This window comes from Castanea sativa, chromosome 3 (assembly GCF_040712315.1).
Source record: "Castanea sativa cultivar Marrone di Chiusa Pesio chromosome 3, ASM4071231v1".
NCBI lineage: Eukaryota > Viridiplantae > Streptophyta > Magnoliopsida > Fagales > Fagaceae > Castanea > Castanea sativa.
This window is the reverse complement of record NC_134015.1, coordinates 20,339,569-20,364,556: the sequence shown is the minus strand read 5'-3', so window position 1 is coordinate 20,364,556 and position 24,988 is coordinate 20,339,569. Positions and strand designations below refer to the sequence as shown.

The 24,988-nt window shown below is 34.4% G+C and overlaps 2 protein-coding genes across 2 annotated transcripts; both read right to left on the bottom strand.

Moving 5' to 3' along the window:
• Positions 1–1,956: 1,956 nt before the first annotated feature.
• Positions 1,957–8,519, bottom strand: LOC142628018 (protein EIN4). The gene is made up of 2 exons (XM_075801950.1): positions 6,022–8,519; positions 1,957–2,753 (listed from the first exon to the last, which is right to left on the bottom strand). The coding sequence occupies exons 1-2, from the start codon at positions 7,756–7,758 to the stop codon at positions 2,235–2,237; spliced, it is 2,256 nt and encodes a 751-aa protein (XP_075658065.1). The 5' UTR covers positions 7,759–8,519; the 3' UTR covers positions 1,957–2,234.
• A 5,380-nt stretch (positions 8,520–13,899) lies between these two features.
• Positions 13,900–24,370, bottom strand: LOC142629299 (AT-hook motif nuclear-localized protein 14-like). Its single transcript, XM_075803260.1, has 6 exons — positions 23,769–24,370; positions 21,466–21,518; positions 16,888–17,019; positions 14,889–15,041; positions 14,349–14,589; positions 13,900–14,268 (listed from the first exon to the last, which is right to left on the bottom strand). Exons 1-6 carry the CDS (start codon positions 24,280–24,282, stop codon positions 14,204–14,206), a joined length of 1,158 nt encoding a protein of 385 aa, XP_075659375.1. The 5' UTR covers positions 24,283–24,370; the 3' UTR covers positions 13,900–14,203.
• Positions 24,371–24,988: the final 618 nt, after the last annotated feature.

Genomic DNA, 24,988 nt, shown 5'->3' with positions numbered 1-24,988 from the left:
CTTTTCTTCATCTTATCCCAACTCTTGATCTTGACTTTACCGCTTCTTTGGTGAGAAATTTGCAATTGTTCCTACCAAGCAGAAGCTCTCCCTTTAAGGTGAATAGCAACTAGCTTTACTTTCTTTTCATCCATAAATTTATAATAATCAAACACCCTCTCAACAGTGCAAAGCCAATCTACAAAGTCTTTCAGTTTGAGAATCCCTTGAAATTCTAGAATTTCTACCTTGAAGTTGTAGTAAAGCTTTGACTCATTTCTTTCCGCATAAGGCCTACCCCTTGGAGGAACTCCAAAAGGGTTCTCAAAATGAGAATGAGAGTCATCAGACTCATCAGTAGCCTTATGAGGAGGCTACATACACTGCACCACCTTCGTAAGTGACATAACTTGTCACCTTAATTCAACAATCTCATCTCCTCTCTTTATATTTTGATTCCATCCACCATTCCTCCCCACCAAAAGGTTGGCTTTAACTCCTTCCCTAACATCCATTTGATTCCCCCTTATTCCATCTCTCCTTCCTCTCCTTCTTTGGGCCATTAGAAACTTCACAATCTTTTTTAAAAATTGGGAATAGCAGCAACAACACAAGTGATCAAATTAGTGATATTTTGCGGTAGCAACACATATTTGATTGGCACAAGGAACTTAGATCTATATTCTATGATCTTGAATGGAGGGAGGAAAAAGAAAAGAAACAAAAGGAGATCCATGACTCAAATGATCTAATTAATAGGGAAAAGAGGACCAGATCTGCGCTTTGATACCAAATGATGGAAATCAATATCAAATAATTGAGAACTTGAATTAGAATTGCCTTAAAATTAAGAATCAAAACTGGAATTATAGAAAAAATAATTGGAAAAACAGAGTTTTTGTCCAGATCTGAAACCAAGTTAAGTTTACGTCAAAAAACTGATTTTACTTTTACATAACAAGCCTATTTATAATCTTTAATTATTACGAAATAAGTCAGCTTAATAGTTACATCTAGGCAGACTATCACAATGAAAGTCAAAGTTGAAATTAATGAGAATACATGACTGATCTAAGAAGTCAAAATAAGGGGCTGACTGGCTACCCTAAGAGGTCAAAAGAGTGGCTGGCTTGTAGAGAGTGGCTGGTTATCAGTCCTAAGAGTAGATGGTGGCTTCATCACAAATACATCACATTTTCCATCATAACGGTTTGTTTTCAAGGATTTGCATCATATTGACATATTATTCTGCTAACAATGTTTTGGATTTACGAATTAATGGGAAAAACCACCTAAGGATCAATACGAATAAATACTTGGCTGATATCTTACATATTTGCTTAAGCCTTGGGTGTGTTGTACTGCTGTGTGTCATAACTCATAGTCCCATAAGTCCTGTTAAAAAAAATTCTTACATATTTGTTTTAAAAGACTACAAAAACGACATAAAAAGTAATGTGAAAAGTCTGTAACTCTTAAAATAAGCAATTTTTAGGACAAAAAATCAACAAACAAATCTTTTGTTCACGCCTGAGGTCTTGTGAGGAAAAATTATTGTGTGCATGAGCCAAAGGAAATAGGCATTTTGAGCTGGTCAGCCATGGTTGTAAGGAAATCTGTAGAGAGCTAATCGGGTGATACGGGTCCACTACTAACTGGGTTTGATTTTGTTGATCCCCCAACTTTGTGCAAGGAAAATTGAATTTGATAGTACTGCGATGGATTTGAAGTTTTCCTTCAAATAAAATATTAGCCGCTGTTAGACATTATTGCCCAGTGGTTTTCCACAAATCATAGTCGCTTCTAGAATTGAATTGTGTACAATCCTGCTGCTCGGTTTTTATTCATTTATTTATATTTAAAAGAAAAAGGAAGGTGCAAGAACAGTGCTCAGACATATTATTGTAAAATAAAGAGAGACATTTCCAAAACATGGCCAAAAGATCAAAAACTTTCAGTTAGTCTTATAGGATTCAGTTCTGTGAGTTATAATTGAAGTTCCTTTCACTATCAGATGGACCTGTAAATATCTTTGTTCTAACATCAAGTAAAGCTATTCATTCTACGTTCCAGTGATATAACTCAATCATGGAAATGGTTAGCAAGAAATAACAGCTACAATTTGTATGATATCAAGAGTACTACTAAATTTGACTTCTCCAAGTGGTATTTCAAAGACTACAAAAAACATTTAAAAAAACCTAGGGGCTAGAAAAATTTTAACGACTTCATCACAACCCCTCACCAGCATCATGTTACAGGACCCTTCGAAGCTCATCTGCCATCCCTTGCAAGAGAACAGGTTTTCGAATAACTCCACTTATTCCGATCTGTAGGCATCTCTCTAACACATGTTCCTCAGCGCTTGCTGTTAGGGCTATAATTAATGGCCAATTCTGGCTGCGTAATTTTCGGATTCTTAATGCCAGTTCAAACCCATCCATCTCAGGCATATGAAGATCCAAAAGAACAATTTGGAAAGAATTTTCAGCAGCACTAAGGGCACTCAGGCATTCAAACCCAGACGAAACTGCAGTAACATGACAACCTAGCTTCTCAAGCAGTTTCTTTGTCACAGTCCTGTTTACACCATCATCATCAGCTAGTATGACCTTAAGGCCTTTAAACTGCGAGTTGGAATTTGGCTCTGAAGAACTTCCATGAGCAAATATGGCTCTTCCAAAAGATGGTCGGGTTTGGAACCTAAGAACAAGTGTCATGCTTTGTGCAAAACCCAACAAGTTCGTCGATATCCATATATTACCTTGCATCATCTGCAGATATTTTTCCATAGAAAATTCAAAAGTTAATAAAACTACTCTTAACATGAAAGTTACATATATTATAATCTTTCCTCCAAAGCAACGTAAACGCTAATGCATCACAGTTGCTTCAAAATAAATAAATAGAGGAGGAAAGGCAATGATATTCCATCATAGTTTTTTTTTTTTTTCTTAAGACAGGGAAGTACAGGTCATCATATCTTTTTACCTGGTTAAACCCTGGACCCATGGAACACGCACATCACACAGATCAGGTAAGTCATTGGCTTTGCCAATAGGACGTTGCCTCTATAAATTGTTCCATCATAGTTTTAACAAGTGAAAATGTATAAGTGATGCAGCACAAGTTAAATAAAATAAGCTTAGGAATCAATACCTAGGCTTGTTTGGAATAAGCACCCAACATAATCTAAGAATCAACAGTTAGGGTTGGTGGGAGTCAACACTAAGCCATTAGGAAATTTACAACTACAATTTTATTCATCAACTTTTCTCCAAAAGAGTACAATAGCATGCTTATATAGACTATTACAATTAAACCTTAATCCTAAATGTCTTGGGCAAAACACAATTATTGAATTATAAAAATAACCTGAATCTAGGAAATTAAATAAAATACTAATTAACTAATAATGTGACCTGAAATAAAATCCAATAGACTAATAATAAAAATACAACTGACTTCTAAACTTAAATAAAACAAAATTGTTTCTGTGCTCCCTACATCATTCTCCCTTGTTAAAAGAAACTCAACCTCAACTTTTAAAGTGTCTAAGGATAAGAACTCTTACACTTGACAGTTGCACCAACTCTTAAAACACCTTTGGTGACACTAAGAACAAAGAACATTTTTGTTCCATCATTTCATTAAATTTGTCTTGAATAATAAAATCAACAAGGGTTGAGTAGCAGATGTGCATCAAACGCATTTTTCACAATATATAAACCCTCTAATTCTTTGCTCTCTTGTTGAACTTTCTCTTCATCAAATTGTAGGAAATCTTTCTTCTCAGTGATAAGTATTATACCTGACTTTTGAACATGCTGTATTAAGTCGACTACGCATGGTTCACGTATTCCAACTCATAGTTTAGGCACAATGGTATATTTTTCTTACAAGCCTAGCACTGTCCATTCCCATAACCAATCAACGAAGGCTTTTGGATCTAGGCAACTGTCAAAAGAAGGTGCTTTGACCCTGATACTTCCTACCACTCTTTCATTGGCACCCCTAAAGTCCCTAGGGTCAACATAATTAGGATAGCCATTACCTCTATTCAAATTTCCCTGACAATTTTGCCTAGGGAGCAGAGCATTTTAACATTCATATCTTAACAAGTGATCAACTGTCTCACAACTAAATCTACAAATGCAACACCAACCTGCTATAATAATGTTCCTTTTAATAAGATTATCTACCATCAAAATCTTTCCTAAGGCAGATGTCCAAAAAAAAAAAAATTAAGCAACAACCTTCCATGGTACCTTAGCACCCCAAGTACTCTTCCAAGGGAAATAAAAAATAGCATTAAACCCAAAATAGCTAACCATTAAAATCATCGTCTCAATTTAACCTCCAAAACCTCTTATCAGCTGCAGCTCTGTATGATGGGAGATTCGAAGAAAGCAATTCAAGGAAGGAATCCGCCAATTCTAATTCCCAATCTTGAAAAGCACACACAATTCTTAAATTCCAAGCTTGAACCACTCCTTCCTCCAAAATGACCAAGGAATAATCTACCATAGCATTCTTATCCTCAACATGGAACATAGATCATGAAAAGGTCTTTTAAGGCAACCTCACCACACCATACATCAAGCCAAAAGTGGATCCTCCTAATGTCCTCGCCCTTATTAAAACCAGAAAACCACTCCCAACCATTCATAATATTTTTAGCTTCTCCAATCTTTTAGCTGTATAAATAGGACTGGTAAAAGGGAAAGAAGTAGATAGGAAGACTATATAAAGTACTCTTACCTAGGCTTTTCCCATTTTACAAGTATATTTCTTCCAACTTGCCAATGTCCTTTCCATTCTCTTAATAATAGAGTTACACAGCAAGTGAGCCTTAAAAGATGGCCCTGTAAAAATCTGAGATAAGTTATGGATAAATAGCCCCCAACACATCTAGTTCCTCTACAACATTAACCTCCCCCATGGGTACCAACTTACTCTTAATCAATGTTCCAACCTAATATAGCTTTGAAGCAAAAGAAAAACTCAGGGAATATATCTCAATTGAAAAGGGATGGTCTTTATAGCAAAAAGCAAGCAGGAGACCAACATCACACTATTATTATTATTAGGTCCCACCTGAAAACCAGATGATTGCCTATCTTCCATAGTTCTTGATGGAATACCACTAAGAACCTCCATAACCAAAAAACAAAATGGAGGTTGGAACATAGTAATGCGTGTGAGTAGTCGTTGGAGCATTGGAGAGTCAACTTTCTTCATTCCGGACATTCTTGAAATTGAGATAATCATCCGTGTCATATCTTAGAAAGAACACCATGTTTCCTTTGTAAATATTCATCAGGCACAACAAGGACAACAGGGAACTGGATTACAAAAGAAATCCCTCTGAAAGAACACCATGTTTCCTATGTATGTATTCACTAGGCAAAACAAGGACAACAGGGTACTGGATTACAAAAGCAATCCCACTGAAAAAAATGTTAAATTTACATCTTGGCCATCTGACGGCCAACAATATGCTTTGGGTTTTGAATAGAAGAGTAAGAACTACTCTAAACTTCATACAAAAGTGCACAATCCCAGACTCAAACCTATAGGGGTAAAAGATGTCCCAAGAAAAACACCTATAGGGGGAAAGAGTCCTGTAAAGCTTAATGGAAGTAGAACTTTTTTATAAAAAAATAGTTCAATATACAACCCACGCACCCATATGGGATTGAACCTATGTCATCCCCAAGGATCATTGACATGAAATAGAGAATTAGAAAATGTAGCATGCTACCACATTGGTTGGAGGAATAAATGCAACATTCTGAACTAGAGATGGTAGAAGTTTGTCAATCAAATATGAACATGACTAGAAACCCCCACAGAAAGAAAATGGTTCATTGCATTCAACAATGATCCATCATAGGTCAATTTTTCTATGTGCCAAAACGAAAATTGCAATGAATTGAAATAGTTATAATTGGTTTTGTTGATATCACTTGCATTGCAGTAATCAATAAAGTAGAGTAAAAAAATAAAACAAAATATAGACAAAACAATAAGAGAACCCACCTGCACGAGCTTTTTGCACATGTTGAAGCTCAGGCCCTCCTTAACTTCATTGCTGTTGTGCCTTCTACTAGCATAATTTAATGCTGAGATTGATCCATCTGATTGAGAACCTTTCTCACCAATCTCAATTTCAAACTTTATATAAATATGCTCCCCTGGCATGGTTGGTCTCCACATTCCCAACATTTTATCATCCTTATCCTCAATGTCACTATCCCGAAAAACCCGAAAGATGACAGTGCCCTGCCCATCATAGACATTCAGTAGATACCCAACCATATGCAAAATCACTTGAAAAGCCCTTCTCTCGTCACCTATCACCTGATCAGGCAAAGAACTCTGAACATTAATCTCAAAACCCAAGCCTTTATATACACACAAGCACTTTGCAAGACACGAAGCTTCCTTGATCATGGAACGTAGCCCAAAAGGCCTCATCTCTAAAGGGAACCTTCCATTATCATTTGCTGAAATTTCCATCACATCATTTATCAAAGTTGAGAGAACCTTGCTGGTTTTCACCATCGTATCAGCCATAATCCTCTGTTTGAAGCTCATGTTATCCTCTTGAAACATTGAGAGTAGGCCCAGGACTGTATGCATTGGCCTCCTCATTCCATGACTCATCACCTTTTGAAAGGAGTTTCTTGCCTGGCTTGCCATCAATGCATTCTTCTTAGCTTGTTGCAATGCACGGTTTTTTTCACCCAGTTGCTCTCTCATTACCTGAGATTCTTCAAGGACTGCGGCATGAGAGAGAGCCACAGCCACCTGGTCAGCGACCACATCCACTATCTCCATTTCATGATAACTCCAAACTCTATTGTTTGCCGCTGGAAGAACCAACACCAGTACTGCATAACTGGTTTCCACCAATTCTGGTGTCCCCCCTTTGAAATTTGAAACTCGAAGCATCGGCATCCGAATTGCTGCCACAGCCCCTGACTCACAAGAACCACCACTGCTTGCAGCACCTAGTGCTGACTCAGGCCTTAGAATCCTCACTCCCTTGCTCCCTCTTATCTCTAACACATCCGGGTCATTGATTGGGATAGAACTGCGGTAATTCCGTGAGGAACTTGTCTTCAACTCGTGGGTCAAATTCATCTCTGTTCTATTCTCATTTGGCATCCAAACCGCACAATTTTGCAAATCCAAAGTCTTGGAAAGTTCAACCAGTGTTGTGTAAAGTATAGTATGCTTATCAAGCGACTTTCTGATTTCTCTGGTTAACATTCGTACGTGCAAACTCGCTTCCTTCTGTTTCTTCATCATTCCAACCTCTTGATCTAATTCCATCACATTTTGTCTCAAAAAAAGCTCCCTTACTTTTACTTTAAGAAGGAGAGGAATCAGAGTCAAAAGAGTAATTGCAGTTGCACATGAAACCAAGGCAGTGAGAAATTTGGCAATGGTAAGAGAAAGCATCAACTGGAATGAATGTTGGCCATAATAAGTCCATCCATTGAGCAAATGGGTCAATCCACAGAGGACTATAAATGCTATAAACTGTAGGAGTACCCATTTAAATGGAAAGTTTGAGCAGCTAACAAAGTAAAGAAGCTCAATTGGGATCGAGAAATATGCCACTGCAATCAAGAAATCACTCACTCTTTGGCACTCTAAAATGCTTTGTATGCTCCACAAGCCCTCGTCATCACAGTTACAATTATCATCGGCAGCAACGGAGAAAATCATATAAGAAATGAACAATCCAAGAGCTAATGCTCTTAACATTGCTCCCAAATGGTTTCTTGTTTAATCCAATTTTCTAAAAGTACTCACATCCCAAACCCCGAATCACAAAAACTGCAATAGCATACATTCAACTAAAGCCCTTGAAGTATGCTCCAATTCTGAATTCTGACTCACTCCCCAAAGCAGAACTCCTCAATGAAAAACCAATCTAATCCATATCACAGAAACTCAACTGCAACATTTTATTATCTGAATTTTACTAAGCTAGTTTTGTCAAAAAAGTTAAATACCTATCTAATAGATCCAAAGATCTAACACAACCACTTATGTAGAACCTGTAGTTTCCCTACGAACTCGGGTTTTCACATTTTTAATACTAGTTTATATTTCCTTTTGAGTTTTATGATAAAAAAGATTTCCATTTTCCCTACTGTTAAACCCCACATAACCAAAACAAGTAATCAAGAATCAAAGTTGAAAACTACCCAACTTCAATCTATCAAAAATATCTAAAAAGAAACAAAAAAAGAACAGAAACAAAAATGTTTCCAAATAAAAAAGGGTATCTAGAAAAAGCACTAACCTTGTAGCTCCTGTGGCAAAAGCCAACTTCAAAGTTCAAACTTTGACTTACTACCAAATCAAATTCAAAAACTAGACAAACTCAACCACTTTCTTCAACCCAGTGGCAAAATCTTCACAGAGAAAACCAGGTACAAAGCAAATGGAGGACTATATATCAAAGAAAACAAAGTAAAAAACCAACACAACTATATCCTATCCTTCTTGAATCACATATCCCTATGTGCTTCTCTTATAAGGAATAAATAAAAGGAAAAAAAAAAACAGAAGAAGAAGCAATAGAGTTTGTCTTCTTCTTTTTTGTTGTTGTCGATATACAGCAATAGAGTTTGTCAATTCATATAACTAACCAATCTTTTATTTTCTCTCTGTCTCTTCAACCTTTACAGCTTCCAAAGAAAAAAACATATTGTAAATGTAGACACAAACAAGAAAGAAAAATACTAGGTAGAATGAGAGAAAAAACAGTGAGAAAACCGTGTCTGAAAAGCTATTTAGAGAGAGAGAGAGAGAGAGAGAGAGAGGGTTTAAGAAGGTGGGAGTGGGGCCCAGAGAGTTTACATGAAGAGAACCTAGACGTTCTCTTTCATTGATTCCCTTGCATTCCTCGTGAGAACCAATACCCCCCATAATATAATACTACTATATATATATGTGTGCGTTTCATTTTATTATTTTATTAAAATTACTTTATTCTTTTTTTAACTCTTATTTTTATTTATTTATTTATCATGTCCTTGTGTTTCCAAAAGAGCTTTATGTATTATTTTACGTCCTTTTTTTTTTAATCTTTTTATAATTAGATGATCAAAATGGTATGGAATATTTAATACACTGCAGTACTTTTATACTTGTGTGTTTAAATAATGCTTATTACTGAAAATTTTAAAGATGAATCACAATATATGTATATATATATAATAAAATAAATAAGAATCTTAACAATAAGCCACTTTACACTATGACTATGACGTAAACTCTAGATGATTTTGTCAATTTATGTTTAGGGTGTATTTGAATATCACTTATTTTGCTAAAATTAAAAAATTATTATTGAAAGTACTGTAAAGAAAAATAAAAGTTAGTTGAAATAGTACAGTGAGGTCAATAAATAGTATCAAAAAATGTAATGAAACTCAAAAATAATAACAAAACTAAACTAGTGAAATAATTTTAATTTTTCATTATTGTCTAAACGCACTTAACTTCTCACTTCATCTTGACTACGAGTACCCTCCTAGCCCTTTGGCCAATCAATTCTTTTTCTCTATAAACCTTGTAAATAAGTTCAGTACTAAAATCAAAGATTGAGACAAACAGTGACAGTTGGCAAAAATAAAAATAAAAACAAAAATTAGTGGGAACAAAATGAATACATTGTTCCACCAGGAAGCATAGACGACACCGATATTCTCCCTAAAGACAATGCCATTTACTGATGCCAACCTTTTCGTTGTTTTTGTTGATGACTCCTTCGGTGATCCCAAGGTCATCAGAGAGCCTTACTGCACCGTCTATCGCTTATTAATTAAAGTCATGTTTTGGAAATTCGATTTCTAAGCGGACACTTGCCTTGTGAGCTCCTGTTACATAAGTACAATTTTAGGTAAAATTATATTTTAAAAACACAAATTTATGAAAATGTTATTCTCCAAAATATATTTTTCCATGGGCGTCATTTTTAATAATTAAAAAAATTATCAAAACTTTTCAAAGTTAGAAAATACAATTTATAATTGAAGTTAAGAAAAACTCAAATTTCTTTTTTAATTACAACATATTGGGGGAAAAATAAATTGTTTATAGCATTGCTCCTTGTGTTTAATACACACTTGTTTTTTTTTTTTTCAGGCTAAAGGCTTGCTTGCTTATGGAATGACCGTTAGAAAGTGTGGCAGTTCTTCTTTTTTTTTGCTGAATGAATTAGGAAGTGTGGCGGTTGGTACTCTATCTATACTATTATTTAAGAGGTTTTTTATGTTTGGACTGAATTTTTTTTGTTCTAAATTACCCCTGCATCTCTATGTTTAAATAGTGACAAAATTAAAGGACAATCCGGTAAAAATACAACTTTAACTTCCACTAAAACATTACTTAAAAAATAGGGTCACTCTCACTGTTTTAAAAAATGGACAGGACCGACCGGTTCAACCGGGAAAACCGGTTCAGTCCAGTCCGGTTAAAAGCCTCAAAACTAGTCAATAACCGAGGTTGAACCGAAAATTTGGAAAAAAACGGTTCGATACCCAGTTCGGTTTTTAAAACTATGGTCACTGTTGATTTTCAAATTTATTTATCTACATATATAAAGGACAATAAAATAAAATAAAATAAAAACTCAAACTTTCACTAAAACATTGCCTAAAAAATAAGATTACTCTCTTATTAATTTTCAAATTTATTTATCCAATTATAAATTAGATTCTCAAAATAAAAATTATGTATATAAAATAAATAAAAACATAGTTTTTTTTTTTCTACTACCTCTTAAAAATAAAAAATAAAAAATCTCATTGCATGCGTTTGGATAAATAAGGTGGGCAATGCTATGGTGCTTTGCTTTGGGAAACTTAATGGGGTTACACTAGCCACGTGGAGCACGTGCGGATGATATCCATACAGGTGTTACTCTGTGGAGTGACAATGTGACATATTTATTTATTTATGGTTTGCGTGTATAATATAAATTGGTCAGATTGGATTAGTCAAATCAACTAATTAAAAGGTTCTGTCAAAAAAATATATAATAATATTTTAATTACTATCAATTTTATTAATTTATTGATACAATAATTTTTTTTTGGGTGGAATGATACAATAATTATTATCATAGCAACTTACAAATTTTTATAATAAATTTAACATTAATTTTTTTTAACATAATTGTTTGTTGCTCCAAACCAATCTTGAGCACAGTCCATATCATTTTCGAATCCAAGAGATGAGTGGTTACACGTGGTAGAACTATTTTATTATTCTGACAAACTGACTAATCCAACCAACATTGGATTTGATCTCTGGCCAAAAGAAGAAAAAAAGAAAAAAAAATTAAGACAATTTAAAGTTTGCCAAACCCAAATTTCAATTTTATTTTTTATGTGAGACAGTGCCTAACTATAGGCAATAGCCTAGAAATATGTAAATCTTAGGGATTAGGAATAGGATTCAGATGGTGCATATATTTTAAGAGAAAACTTCAAACTTAATAATATAATCCATTATTACACTCTCTCATGTGGTTTTTGGAAATGGCATACATGTTATTGACAACATTCCTGCCAGTAGAGGAAATATTTTATAATCGGCATGCTATATAGCGTTATCCAATTTTAGAATAGGGATTAGGGTTATCTGTTTTTTAATTCGGGCAAATTGTGTTGGATTTTTTTTTTTTTTTGAAGCTCAAATTCGCCATTTTACTCATTTTATTCTCATGTAAAGTGCGTAATCTCAAGATGGTTTCCCGATACCAAAATATTTCATAATTTAAAACATTATTAGAGAGTGCATGGCAAATTATGGAAGCATTAACGATCACATAAAAGCTGTGTTTGTATTAGCATAAAAATGTTTTCTCAAAAATATTCTTTTTCATTTTTGGGTGTTTGGCACAATTGAAAATATTGGTTAGACCAAAAATGATTTTCAAATTAACAAAAAAGAAAAAAAAGAAAGCCTTCACAAGGGCGTAAATTGTTCTATGCCTCTTAGGAAGCATAAAACAATTTCTACCTCACCTGAGGCAACCCCTCCTTCAATCAAATTACACAAGCCAAAGGTAGAAACCTTTGCTGCACCACCCTACTATCAAGATCGTTACTCTTTGCCATCATCGAGTTTAACAAACCAACGGTCAAACCCATAATTGAAAAGTGGGTTCCAATTATTTTAATTTGTTAAGTTTCTTATTGTCAAATAACGAGAAATGAGTTTAAATCTCATGTATACTACAAAATTAATTAGTGTCTTATTCTAATGATAAAATGCAATCATTTTGAAACAGATGCCATAAGTTCTAATCAATTGTCACTTTATATATATATATATATATATATAATGAAATTGAATAAATTAAGACATCACAATTCTTGTTCACGTGTTGTATTAGGGTGCTACCCAAGTCATTTGTGTTTGTAAACATAAACATTAATTTATTAATCAAATCAAAGTTGTATTCTAGATTACCAAAAATCAAATCAAAGTTGTATTCTAGATTACCAGAATTAAATATACATAGAAGTTAAAATCCACAATTATTTAGTCCAAATACATTAGCATAAATAGCATGTTTTACAACTTGTTTTTATTTTAATTTTTCTTCTTGATCAAAACATTAGAAAAGCCCTCTATAGGCTATAATTTTATTTATATTGATTTAGTGGCCAATATGGTATAGTTTTGAACAATTTGGTCAAAGCACTCAAAACCAATAACCCAAGCACATTGTATTTAATAAATAGTTCATTACAAAGATGATATATATTCTTTATTTAATAAATAGATCGTGTTAGATAACTAAACATAAATATAAATACTGAATATTGAATATTATTATCAAAATAAACACTTACAAGAAATAGTGATAGAAACAAGTATTTCCAAGCATGGAAGAACGAAGAATACAAGAGTAGATAGCTAAGGAAGTAAGAGAGAATATGAAAGCTAAAATTTAAATTCTAACTACAAATGAAGAGAAGTAGGCTTTTTATAGGTAGAAACATGTCGTATTTAAGTAGTAGGAATCACATATGAATAGTAAACAGTATATTTGACTTTCTTACTATTCAATTCACCAAGGTAGATCCACCGAAAGTAAGGTAAATACTATAGATGAACAGTGTCATGTCAGGTGACAACAGTAATAATTTCAACAATTTTGTTAATATATATGTATATGTGTGTGTGTGTATATATATATATATCATATAAATAAGAGAGTTTGAGAAATAAGAGTTTTTATTTTCAAAACAATAGAATTTACTTTGGTACATTCCTAAATTATTGGGTTTACAATAAAGTTTTCAAAAAAGAAATAGAGGGTTGGACTTCCATTCCCCTTTGTGCAGCATTCAGCAAAGTCAATGTGGGCTTTGCATAAAAGGGGGCGGGGGACTGATAAGCCCAAAATAGGCGTACCTACATAGGTCAACCAAGTAGTTTGGTCAACACCTACAATGCTCAACCACATAGGTCAGTCAACACCCACTCTACTAGGCCACTTAGCTCGGCCAGTGCTGGTCACGTAGGTCGGCCAACACCAATGCTTGGGCCTTGTACCTAACATCGTCAAAGATCCATAGATCCCTTCATTTTGGTTAGATCATCTTTAAAAAATAAAGTATCCCTTCATTTTGTTTAGGAGGCTCCGATAGTCTAAGTCAGAAAACCAGAGGAGAATATGGTTATTGAAACTAATAGTGCATTGGGCTTATAGAGCACGAGGGAAAGGTTCCTGATAGAATATTGCCCCAAAACCAGGCAATAGCTTTGCCAGTTGGTCATCCTTAAGTCGATTGAGAGGATGTGTCAAAGTGGTAGTCTAAGGTCTTCTTTTTTAGTAGGTGACCAGTTCCATTGTGTCCCCAAATTTCACCCACATACACAAATCTAGATCTATTATGGGTAAAAAAAAAGCTTAAATATAAGGTAGCATATAGCTAACAAATTATTTATCTTAGACTAACGACAAAATAGCCATCCACTCAATATGCAATTAGGCCATGAGCAATGGAGGCAGGAAAATATTAAAACAAAATGCACAAGCATGTGATTCTCAGAGGATATAACCTCTCATGGATGGTGCATACTATAAACAGCATTAGCTGATTGAGTTCCGGAATACATAGATATTATACATCTATCTACGGAAAAAAACAGTGCTTTCGAAGCCCAAATGTAATCCTCAATCTGGAAGTTGCTCGTAGTCCCCATTTTCTGGAGATTGGTGTGCTCCACGACCTGTTCTTCCTGCAAGAGAAAGCAACAATTTTCAGTATCTGTATCTGTATCTGTATCTGTATCTATCTGTGTTTAGAGGAAAATGATACCTGTCAATTCATAACCGGCAGCAGGACCACCCCTCCAATCTGTGGGCCGTGAAGTTGTCACATGCATGGCCCGAGGTTGAATCATGAAATGACTTCCAGATGAGTCAACAGCTGAGTGGAAACCTATACTTGATACTGATGCCCCACCAACTGGAGATGCCATTCTACTGGCAGAAGCATCAACTTTCATACCCGCATTGACATCTTTCTTGGTGTCGAGCATAAATGTACCAACAATAACCTGTGGATGCAATTAACTAGTAAGTCAAAGAACTGATTATCAACAAACAGAAATAATTGCTATGAACTTGGGCCAAAAAAAAAAGGAATCGTTTAATGCCTGATGACATGACAATAACTATTTCAAAAACTTGGCAACATTCAAAACACGAGATTAAATGAAAGGCACAATCAGCTACCCCACCCCCTCTTGTGTGCACATGCAGAGACACAAAAATGGCTAAATCTTAGCTAATAGTTGTGCCTTACAGTATACGTTAGAACCATTTTTTTCATTCAAATAACAATTTACTACAGTACCTGTACTGGGCCTGCAGCTTTTAGTGGTCCACCGACACCTCCTCCAATAATTTGGCCATCTGTACTAGATAGACAAATGCTGAGCCCTCCAGTTCTCCCTCCAAGCTCAGTACGTACATAAGATCCAGACAGTGAAATAATCTCGAACCGACCCTAATATTGGGTATTCAGGAGAGTTATACTTTGACAGAGCCGTAAAACAAGTTGTAAAGTAAGAAAAAACACTTAATTTATCAGATTCTCCAGCAGGCAGCAGTAAGGGATTAACCAGATGAAAGAGCAACCTTTTAAGAAGCTAGTTGACAAGAATATGACCATCTGAGATATTCTGGCACACAATAAATATCCATTTCAGTTTTTTGGTGGTTAGTCTTACAACCAGCTGTTCTAGCCAACCGCAATCAAATGACTAGATTGGAAAGTAGAAGGCAGTCGCGACAAATTTTCATACACTGTCAATCCAAATTACTGGATCAGCACCATTAGACCAACATTAGAATTAGTGACCAAATATTTCAACTTCCCGAATATCATCTAATGTCCACTTTAGGATCTTCATAGAGCTGATATTTAATTAAAATTTAATTGATAACTTAATTCCACACAACCATCGGGAGTTCACATGCAATAAAAATGCTAAGTATCTTGGTTTACATCAGAAAGGAATTGATCCTGTTTTGTTTCATGTAGAATTGAAAAAGACAAGTTGGTAAAGTAATATGGAAACATCACCAAAATATCAAGTAAAACCCTGATGATTTTATTCAAAAAAATTTTAGATCAAAATACCTTAATCAAAAACTGTAAGAATAAATTGTGTTTTTCAAACCCTCTTCAAAACAAAATGCCTTATTCCAAACCCTAATGCTTTTAGCATAGCTACGCCTTATTCTAAACAAGAACTAAATTCCATGATGTTAAGCCTCATTCTAAACAAGCAATAAAATTTTACAAGGTTAAGCCTCATTTGAAGTCCCGTGTGAGGTAGAGCTAAATAAAATCTTTCTACAAGGATGTCCAAAGTACAGATGGCCTACACTTGAGCATCACATTCATCACCACTGAAATTATATTTTCATAATATCATAACATTTCACCCCTAATAATTTACATTATATGAAGGTAATCCTGAACAACATCGTATTCTTAAAGGCAAACATCTTTGTAACATAGAATTGGTATTCAACATTATTCCACCAATCAATAAAATGTTCAATTCATGTCAATGACCTTTTGGTCAGACAGCACCTCACTTAAAATGTATAAAAAAAACATTTTCAATTCATTTTAAGCCCTTTTCTTTTTGTTTAAAACCAGATTTAAAAAGAGAGAGAGAGAGAGATAAGATACACGTAATAGATTACATGCACATAGATACTTCCTTCTAAGCTAAAACTCACTTATCACCAAAGGGCTTACTGTTGAAAACTGGACCATATAAGGTCAATCAGGAAAATTTAGGTATAGCTACATGCATGCACATGTCAACAAAAGATGTTTCCTCTCAACTTTTTCCTTTATTCATTTTCATAAGAACGTGCTATTATTACTATTATTTTCCTTTCCCATTTTTCTGCCTGAATAATACAAAAACCCTCAACACCACAATTCTCCACAATGAATTGAACCCAAAACCTTACCTTTGAAAGGAGAACTATACTTGGGCTACAAGGCCATTGCTATAACATTCAACTAACCTACAACATACACAGTGTGGGCACCACCTTTTTATTTCCCTTTAATGGCAAGAATAGGACTATAGTTATTTGACTTTCACTATAATTATCTTCCGGTACCTTCTACGCTGTGAAGGACCCAACCTTGAGTTTTGTCAAAGATTATGTTCGTGTGCATGTGCATGTGCAAGTGTGCGCGTGCACTCATGGAATTTTTTTATTCCTATTTGAGTACTTTCCATATGCACCTATGTTTTCAATTAAGTTCAATTGCATCAAACATTAAGAGAAAACTAACAATTAGTCATAGAAAATTGTTTTACCTCATAAGTAATATTGCCTCCAGAAGTTGCTGGCTGTCGCAGAGAAGCATTAGAAATTGAACCAGATGCTGACAAAATACATATTTCACGCTTACTTTGTTGCATGAACATCATAATCTTCTGTCCCACATCCTAGCAAATGCATCAATATATTGTGTTAGGGGCAAACAGCCAAAAACTGAAACATATCATCCAAATTAACTATTATCTATAAAATATCAGTATCCAACAAGCAAGGCAAGGATAATTATCAAGGACAGATATAAATCTGATACTGAGACACAACCATAAAATATTTTAAAAACAGAAATAAAATAAAATAAAAGGCAGGGGGTGAGAAGGGGGGGGGGGGTGGGTGGGAATCCAAGCATGTTAGGTCATTCAGTGCAAGGACAAATTCCAAAAAACAAAAACTCCATCCTAGATGAACAAGTGACAATATTAAGATAAAGATGTATAATATATTTTCAACGGCAAAATAAAACTCAGAGGAGCTGCTACCATGTATATTCAACTAGATCTGGTTTCAGCCCTTTTCATAAAGCAAAAGAATGCATCTTTTACTTTTGATTGGCTCATTCATAACAGTTGCATCCCCCCCCCCCCCTTCCAGTATTCAATTGTCCTATGGAAAGCAAGGCCAGTAGGTCCCACATTACACATGGTCCAATCAAAAGTAAAAGAATGGTTATTATAAAGGACCAAAGCTGTGCCCTATTCAAATGAATTTGAGATAAGTTTAGAAATAAGAAAACAATTCTTCCAGTGATAGTTCAAATCAGCAGCTTTTCCATACAAAGAGGATAAATCAACAAATGGGGTGAAGGCAAACCAACGATCAGATTGCAATTATCAAAAACTATGAAACCCCTATAAGAATGAAAGACATTTTAATACACTAACACATTGACTGTTATCATCCAAGAACCAACTATAAAATTTAATATCAACTTGAACAAAATTCACCAAGCACTAATCTCCTTAGAGAAGGTTAAGGTGATCACTTCCCTTTTTCTTAACTTCTTCTATCAGATTAAGTCAAAACATGCATAATAGTTAATGTAAAATTTGCTGCAAAAAAATTGTCTATACAATATTTTATTTCTCTCTCCTGTCTTACTTTGATAATTTCTACACAACTTATTATAGTATTCAGCTCACAAAATTAGTATATCAAAACTAAATGAACCATTCTCTATCTGACTTCTCAATTGAATTAAAGAATTTCCAACCTCAAGACCTTCACCATCATTGTTTCCAATGGTATTCTAAGTCACCTTCATCATCATCTATCATAATATATTCCAACAATTTTTGTAATGTTTGTGTTTTCTCTTATTTGTCATCTTACCTCAAAGCACTACCTAGTATTCGTAGTTTATTACTTTTAGTTATCCAAGCCCTTCAGTACATAGCTATTATGGGGCAGTAACACCATTCATCATTCATTCCTATCAAGTGTTCCAACAATATACTTAAATTCTAATGCAGCTTTATCATGATCAATTAGGGATCAAATTGATTGATGCACATGATTGTATTTAATTTAGTCTGTCGCTTCTACATACAGTTTGAATCCTTGGTTGCTGTGAATATCAATCTCATTGTGCATCTGATCAAAGATATCTATTCCTGTCAATCACATTAATAATTGATTTCTTTTCCTCTTAAATTAGTATTTATGTCTTTACAAATCATGAGCTCATTTGGAGGCAAATGCTACACAGAGGAGCCAAATTAACCAAAACCAATCAACAGGAGAAGGTAAAACACCATGGAATACTGCATGTACTTATTTCCAACCCCAATTAAAAATAAAAAAATAAAAGATGACTTCCAATTGAAAAATACCCGGAAACCCAACAACATTTTCAGTTTACCTTCAGAATAATGACCATTCAGACTTTAAAAGAAAATTCTCATACAAAATTGAATCCAAACTACATTAAGTATAATTTAAGCAGTAACAGGTATCTATAACATTTTTATCAATAGTTACAGTGGGGGGGAAGGGGGATTTGAAAACTGGACATATTTGTTGAAAACACCAAGAGGTGTCAATTGAACTACAAGGCTCTTGGCAATAGGTATAATATATAACAAATAAAACATCAGTTACAGAACCAGAGAGGAAATGCTAACCAGCATCCAGAAATCTCCAAAAATTAATTATAACACATTATTATTATTTTTTTTTGTTGGTAAAAATGATAACACATTAACACTAACAAGACAGTACTTCTTTACACTGTCTAGTAACTAACCAAAAGTTTGAACCAAAGATATCAGAATCACATTTGGGTAAACTGGTAGTCTTTGAAGCAGGAGTTAAGTAGCTGTATGACCCACTTTAGAGTTTCAGACACATAAATTTCACCTTTATATTTTTTTATAATTATTTTTTATAAGAAATGTAAATTTTATTCAAACTAGGAAAATAAATTTCAACCTTACATAAAACACTAACTAAAGAAGGGGAAAAAAATCAGAGTTTACATCAAATTTGATCTCATTGCGTGGAGTTACTGAGAGGCATTCATGTGTCAATTTTATAGATCCCCTTTCATATAGATTATAAATCTGTTTTTTGTATTATTCTTTACAAGAGTTTTGTGCATACTCAAAATCCCTTTTTGTCATCAATAAAAGTACTGTTTCTGAAAAAAGGAAATAAAAAATTCAAAAGACTGACTTGCTCCAACAAATAAAAAGGGAAATCATTAAAAACATCTAACAGAATGTAGAATAAGAAGTCATAAGCCAAACGTTTAATAAATAATAATAATTTAACCTGATATACAACCCCTAACATCTTCCTGAGTCTGGCTTGACCATCTTCCACATACAAAATTTGCAAAATAATTTGGATTCATCAAAACAAGGCATACTTTCCTAAAGCATTCCTCACCTCTCCTGAGAGAGATTTGAAACTTCACCAGCAGTTTAAAGTACCTGAAGATATATCTAATCACTCTAGTAAATAACATGTCTGAGATGACATGACTACCTAAAAAAAAGGTCATACCCAATTCACAAAGCTTCCACTTTTGGGGGATCTAGGAGAGGTCATGATAAACAACCTTACCCCAAGTTATTGGAGAGGCTGATTCCCAGAATCGAACCCGCAACCTGTCGCTTTTGGTGGAAGGCGCTTGCCATCGCACCAAAGCTCAACCTCTAGATGACACAACTGCTACTTGCAAAAAAAAATATATTGTTCACTTTTATTAGAAGAGAAGAAATCAGGTACTCCTAACAAATTACAACAGAAAGTTAAAAATCCAGGGACATGGAAATATGGATTCTCCCACCCGTGGTCAATCAGAATTAAGCTCTACATGTTGGTTGTTCCTCTCCACATGAGACAAAGCGGCAGCACATTCCAAACAGAACTACACTTCTGTTGTCCAAACATTACTCTTTTTTTCCCGGTAAGTAATGTCCAAACATTCCCTTACAGCAGAAAAGCCACATCAACCACCCCCCTAAGCATAACGCAATGAAAACCAAAGAAAATAAAAACTAAGGACCGCAACTATCTCACAAAAAGAAAACGCAATCTACTACTAGCCTACACAAACAACATCAATTTTACTAGAATGACTTTTTATTAGATTATCCCATAATAATTGTATGTCATACTGCTGTACAAGCAACTTTCTTGGAACTTTTTTGCACCAAAAACACTTCTTTGCATATGGATATCATCTGATCCTCAATGCAACCCATGAAAACAGATATGTCAATCTAACATTTTGGGTTAAACTAAACATATTGTCATTACCCACCCCTGAGCACATCAACTGATTCTAGGTCCCAATCCTTGAAAGGAAACATTAGCATAGGGTTGAATGACTGAAAATGCTCCTCAAGCAAATACCTTGTAGACGCAATGGAGGCATTCTTGTCTTCAGCAATGAAAAAAAAATCAGGAAATATATCTGTGCATGTATGAAGGCCGCATCCCCACACCCCACATCAATTAAGATTAGATCCTCCTACCATCCCTATATTAAACTTAGAAAAACAGAGAAATGCCATGTGCTTATAATGCCATTCGCAAAATTAGAAGCGGAACATAATGTTAGCAGTATTAAACAAATAACTTGATTATTTATTTATTTATTTTGATAAATAACTTGATTAAATTATCAACACTAGCCTACTGAGGTCTTTGACAATAAAATAGAATCAAATAATCTCCCTGGTGAGGTTTCCAACTATTAAATGGAGTAGAAATTGGGGTTGCCATATTGAGTTTCCCATTAACCAGGATCAAGAAAGAAACATAGTTCCCACCCATTTCACCCAAAACCCACTCTACAGAACAGATAGACTGCACTTGTTTTTTACTTCAGGATAACAAATACTAGAATAAGATTATGTTTTTGAAAGATAACAAAAAATTAATAAGGAAAAAAAATATCAAAAGAGGGCATAGCCCTAGTGCATGGGGAGTATATACACGATACAAGCCCCTTACTGAGATTATTTGAATATTATAAGCATGTGCAAATACAAATGCATGCATGTGTATGTGATCACAAGCAATACCAAAAAAAAATTATATATATCTACCTCGCCAGCAGCTACAGAAATAACATGCGGTGTAAATCCTTGCCCTGCATTACCTGTATCAACCAGTAGGAAGTAGGAGAACCACATAAGTATTGTAAAGTATACTTAATGCTCACTAATCAACGAAAAAAATAAAAATAAATGCCAAATGTTCCTATAAAAAAAAAATGTCAAATGTTACCCAGCGAAAATCCAACTAAAAAAGAATAAGTTTAAATCAAATTTGTGTTTTTGTTTCAATATTGCAAAATAAATGAATGCAGTAAGCATTTACTAATCACAATAGCTATGCAACTTCACAGAAGATAATACCCAACCAATTAAAGGTAATACTAATGTATATCACAATCTTATTAGATGCCAATTCAGGGATTACCTATTTGCACGTTGACGAACAAGAACTATGGCACACTAGTAGTGGTAGAAATCATGGCCATAAGTGTGATGTAAGTAACCACTAAAAAGATCAGGTTCTAGGGCTGTAAATAACTAAATAATAGCTAATTGGAAAACCACAAAATGTATTTGTACAGTGTAATATAACGAAACAATTAGGCCTTCCATTGCATTAAGTTATCAACAAAATTCTCATACACATGAATCTCAATTATTTCAATTGCATGCCACTGAGCTACTCCAAATGATGGGGAATTAATCGTGCTACTTAGCCACTATACTATGTTCACAATTTGAGCCACACATTTATCGCACAAACTTTTGCTAGTTATTTTAGCCCATCTAAATCTTATTGTCTCAATCACATCCACCTTCAAGAATAAAAGTTTTAAGGTCAATCAGCACTTCTTCTCACAAATGAATTATTTATGGTGTTACTTAATCATAAAACTTCCCATTTTTTCAAATTGAAAAGCACATAGCAACCATAAGATAACATTTTATTCCCAATTTTTCAAAGAGCATCATCCTCAACCAATCTAATGTTATTGAGAGTCAACACACACCAATAAATTTGGTAAACTTTTGAAGTATTGTCTACAAGTCGCTGATCTTAAATGTCATATCTTTTATTTCTCTTATTTCAAGTCCTGCCAATTTTGAGTTCCAAGCCAATGACATACTTGCCAAATGACAATAAGACTAATCATACTTTGAAATGGCAAGCTGGGCAACCAAATTTTAAAAAAAAAAAGTATCTTTTGAAACCGAATAGTAAAAGTACTGCAGAACAATATAATAATATCAGAAATTTGATTAAATAAAAGCAAGTGTGATTCTAATAAAATGCATCAAAAGTCTCATAATTTCATGATTTTGCAGCATATTCTACATAAACTCAATGAAAATAGCAAACTTTGAACATTGACCAGAAAAATCTCAAAAATTCAATGAAAGCAGCAAAGCTTTGAACATTGACCAGAAAAAATCAACTTTTATGCAACAAACCCAAAAAATAAAAAAAAGGGTGCTTCTTTTAAGGATAACAGCACAAAAACACCAACTACAGAATCACAAATACAATGCATTAGTATTTTTTATAATACCAAAAAAAAAAATGCAAACAAAACCCAGCTATTGCCAATAATTTAAAAAACAGCACAAAAGGCAAAGGGAATGTTTACTTTAGCTTAATTTCATCATTAAAAAAAATAGAATATACAAATTTTTTAAATAATCATCAAAATTCTCCAGATAAAGCTGTACTTCTTTATCCAATAAACTTGTCTGATTGATAACACATTTTCAAATAGCACCTTTTCAAAATATAACCTTTTTTGAGATAAAAGGTAGAATTCAAAAAAATTTAACCTTTTTAAATAAAACTTCTTTTTTTTTTTTGGTATTGTTTTTTTAAACAACCTTATTTATATTTAAAATGCTCACTGTATCTCATTGTCAAAATTGCAACCCAACTCCTCCAAAACACAAGAAATCCCAATTAAAGCACCCAATGACAAAAATGATGTCACAAACACCCACCAGCTAGTTGGAACAAACAAAACAAATAAACAATGCATCAAAATGAGATTCAGTGTCCCCTCTTCATAAGAAATACTTAATTTTGAAGTAAAGTAAAAATATAACAAAAATTTGCAACAAAGCCCTTCAAGTTATAAGAAATTCTTAATTAATAAACCAAACCATAACTCACGTCACGTGCAAGTAAACCTTAGCCTTGGCCACTGGGCCACTCATTCTTTTCGAAGAAAATTCCCACTAAAAAAAAATAAAAAAATAAAACAAAAAAACACCAAACAAGCAAGCAAACAAACAAACAAACCCCAAAACCGAATTTGCAAACAAGCCCCTCCAAAAAACTGAAATATACAGAGAGAGACTCTCACCAGAAGCGAGAAGATTAGATTTCTTGGAAGAAGAAGAGTGAGGCTCCTTCCTCTCTTTTGAAGACGAAGTCGAGTGAGACGACGTCGTTTGCTGCTGTTGCTGTTGGTGGTGGTGGTGGTGGTGCTGTTGTTGTTGTTGTTGTTGTTGAGCAGTAGCAGCGGCGGCAGCTGCCTTTTTAGCGGCGAGGGCTTGCTCGGGGGTCCCGTACTTCCTCGGGCGGCCTCGTTTTCTCTTCCCCTCTAGCCCCGAAGACGGCGTCGTGTTGGGTGCAGTACTGTTAGCGTTAGTGTTCGCAGTGGCAACGGCGGTGGTGGCAGTGTTTGTTGTCACGGCCGCGGCGGAGGAGGAGGAGGGGGGGTGAGACTGAGGAGGGTAAACGAGGTGGGCCCCACTTACGGTGTCGCCAGGTGGCAGGAGGCCATTGGTGGGTGAGGAAGTGGGATTCTGGTGATGCTGATGCTGATGTTGGTGGTGGTGGTAGTAGGAGGTGAGTTGGTTTTCATTGGGTTCCATTTGAGAGAGAGAGAGAGAGAGAGAGAGAGAGAGAGAAAAAGAGAGAGAAAGAGAGAGAGAGGCAGAGAGAGTTGAGAGTGTGTGACTGTGTGTGGAATGAGATTTTTTTATTTTTTTTATTTTAAATTTTATTTTAAAAAACAAAACAAAAATTGTGTGTGTGAGTGTGTTTAAAATGGGATAAAAAAGAAAGTGAAGAATTTTTTTTTAAAAAAAATATATATTATTTAGTGTGAGAGATGTGAGGCGTTGGATTAGATTTTGTGGTGGTGTGTTGTCTAAAATCTAGTGGTGTTTTTTTTATTGTGGGTGGTTGATTTTGTGGTTCCATTTTGAGTGCAACACAGAAAAAAAGAGTGTGTGTTTTGTGGGATAGGATTTTATTTTATTTTTTCTATTTTTAATATTATAAAAAAATTAAAAAGAATTTGTGTGTTCACTTTCTTTGCCGTTAGATTGGATTTTATGTTGTGTGATTTGATGTCTTGACTTCCAAGGCATTTTGAAACAAGAGTACTATAATTCCATTGTCTTCCATTTGAGGAGAGAGCGTGTTTAGATTTGGGTTGAGATTTTTTTAAATAACAATTTTGGGTAAATTACTAATTGACCCTCCAATTAGTGAATAAAATCAATTTGATCACTCTTCTTTTTTATTGTATTCATATAGACCCTCAATCGTTGACACAATTAATCGAGTCAATAG

Bases quoted from the DNA above. Each gene is read 5' to 3' on its own strand.
- LOC142629299 (XM_075803260.1), bottom strand. From the start codon at position 24,282: ATGGAACCCAATGAAAACCAACTCACCTCCTACTACCACCACCACCAA. The intron at 21,519-23,768 runs GTGAGAGTCTCT...TGGTTGATACAG, and splicing joins ATCTAATCTTCTCGCTTCTG to GTAATGCAGGGCAAGGATTT. The intron at 14,269-14,348 runs GTATCATTTTCC...TTTCTCTTGCAG, and splicing joins TGCCGGTTATGAATTGACAG to GAAGAACAGGTCGTGGAGCA.
- LOC142628018 (XM_075801950.1), bottom strand. From the start codon at position 7,758: ATGTTAAGAGCATTAGCTCTTGGATTGTTCATTTCTTATATGATTTTC. The intron at 2,754-6,021 runs GTGGGTTCTCTT...AAATATCTGCAG, and splicing joins TGTGCAAAAAGCTCGTGCAG to ATGATGCAAGGTAATATATG.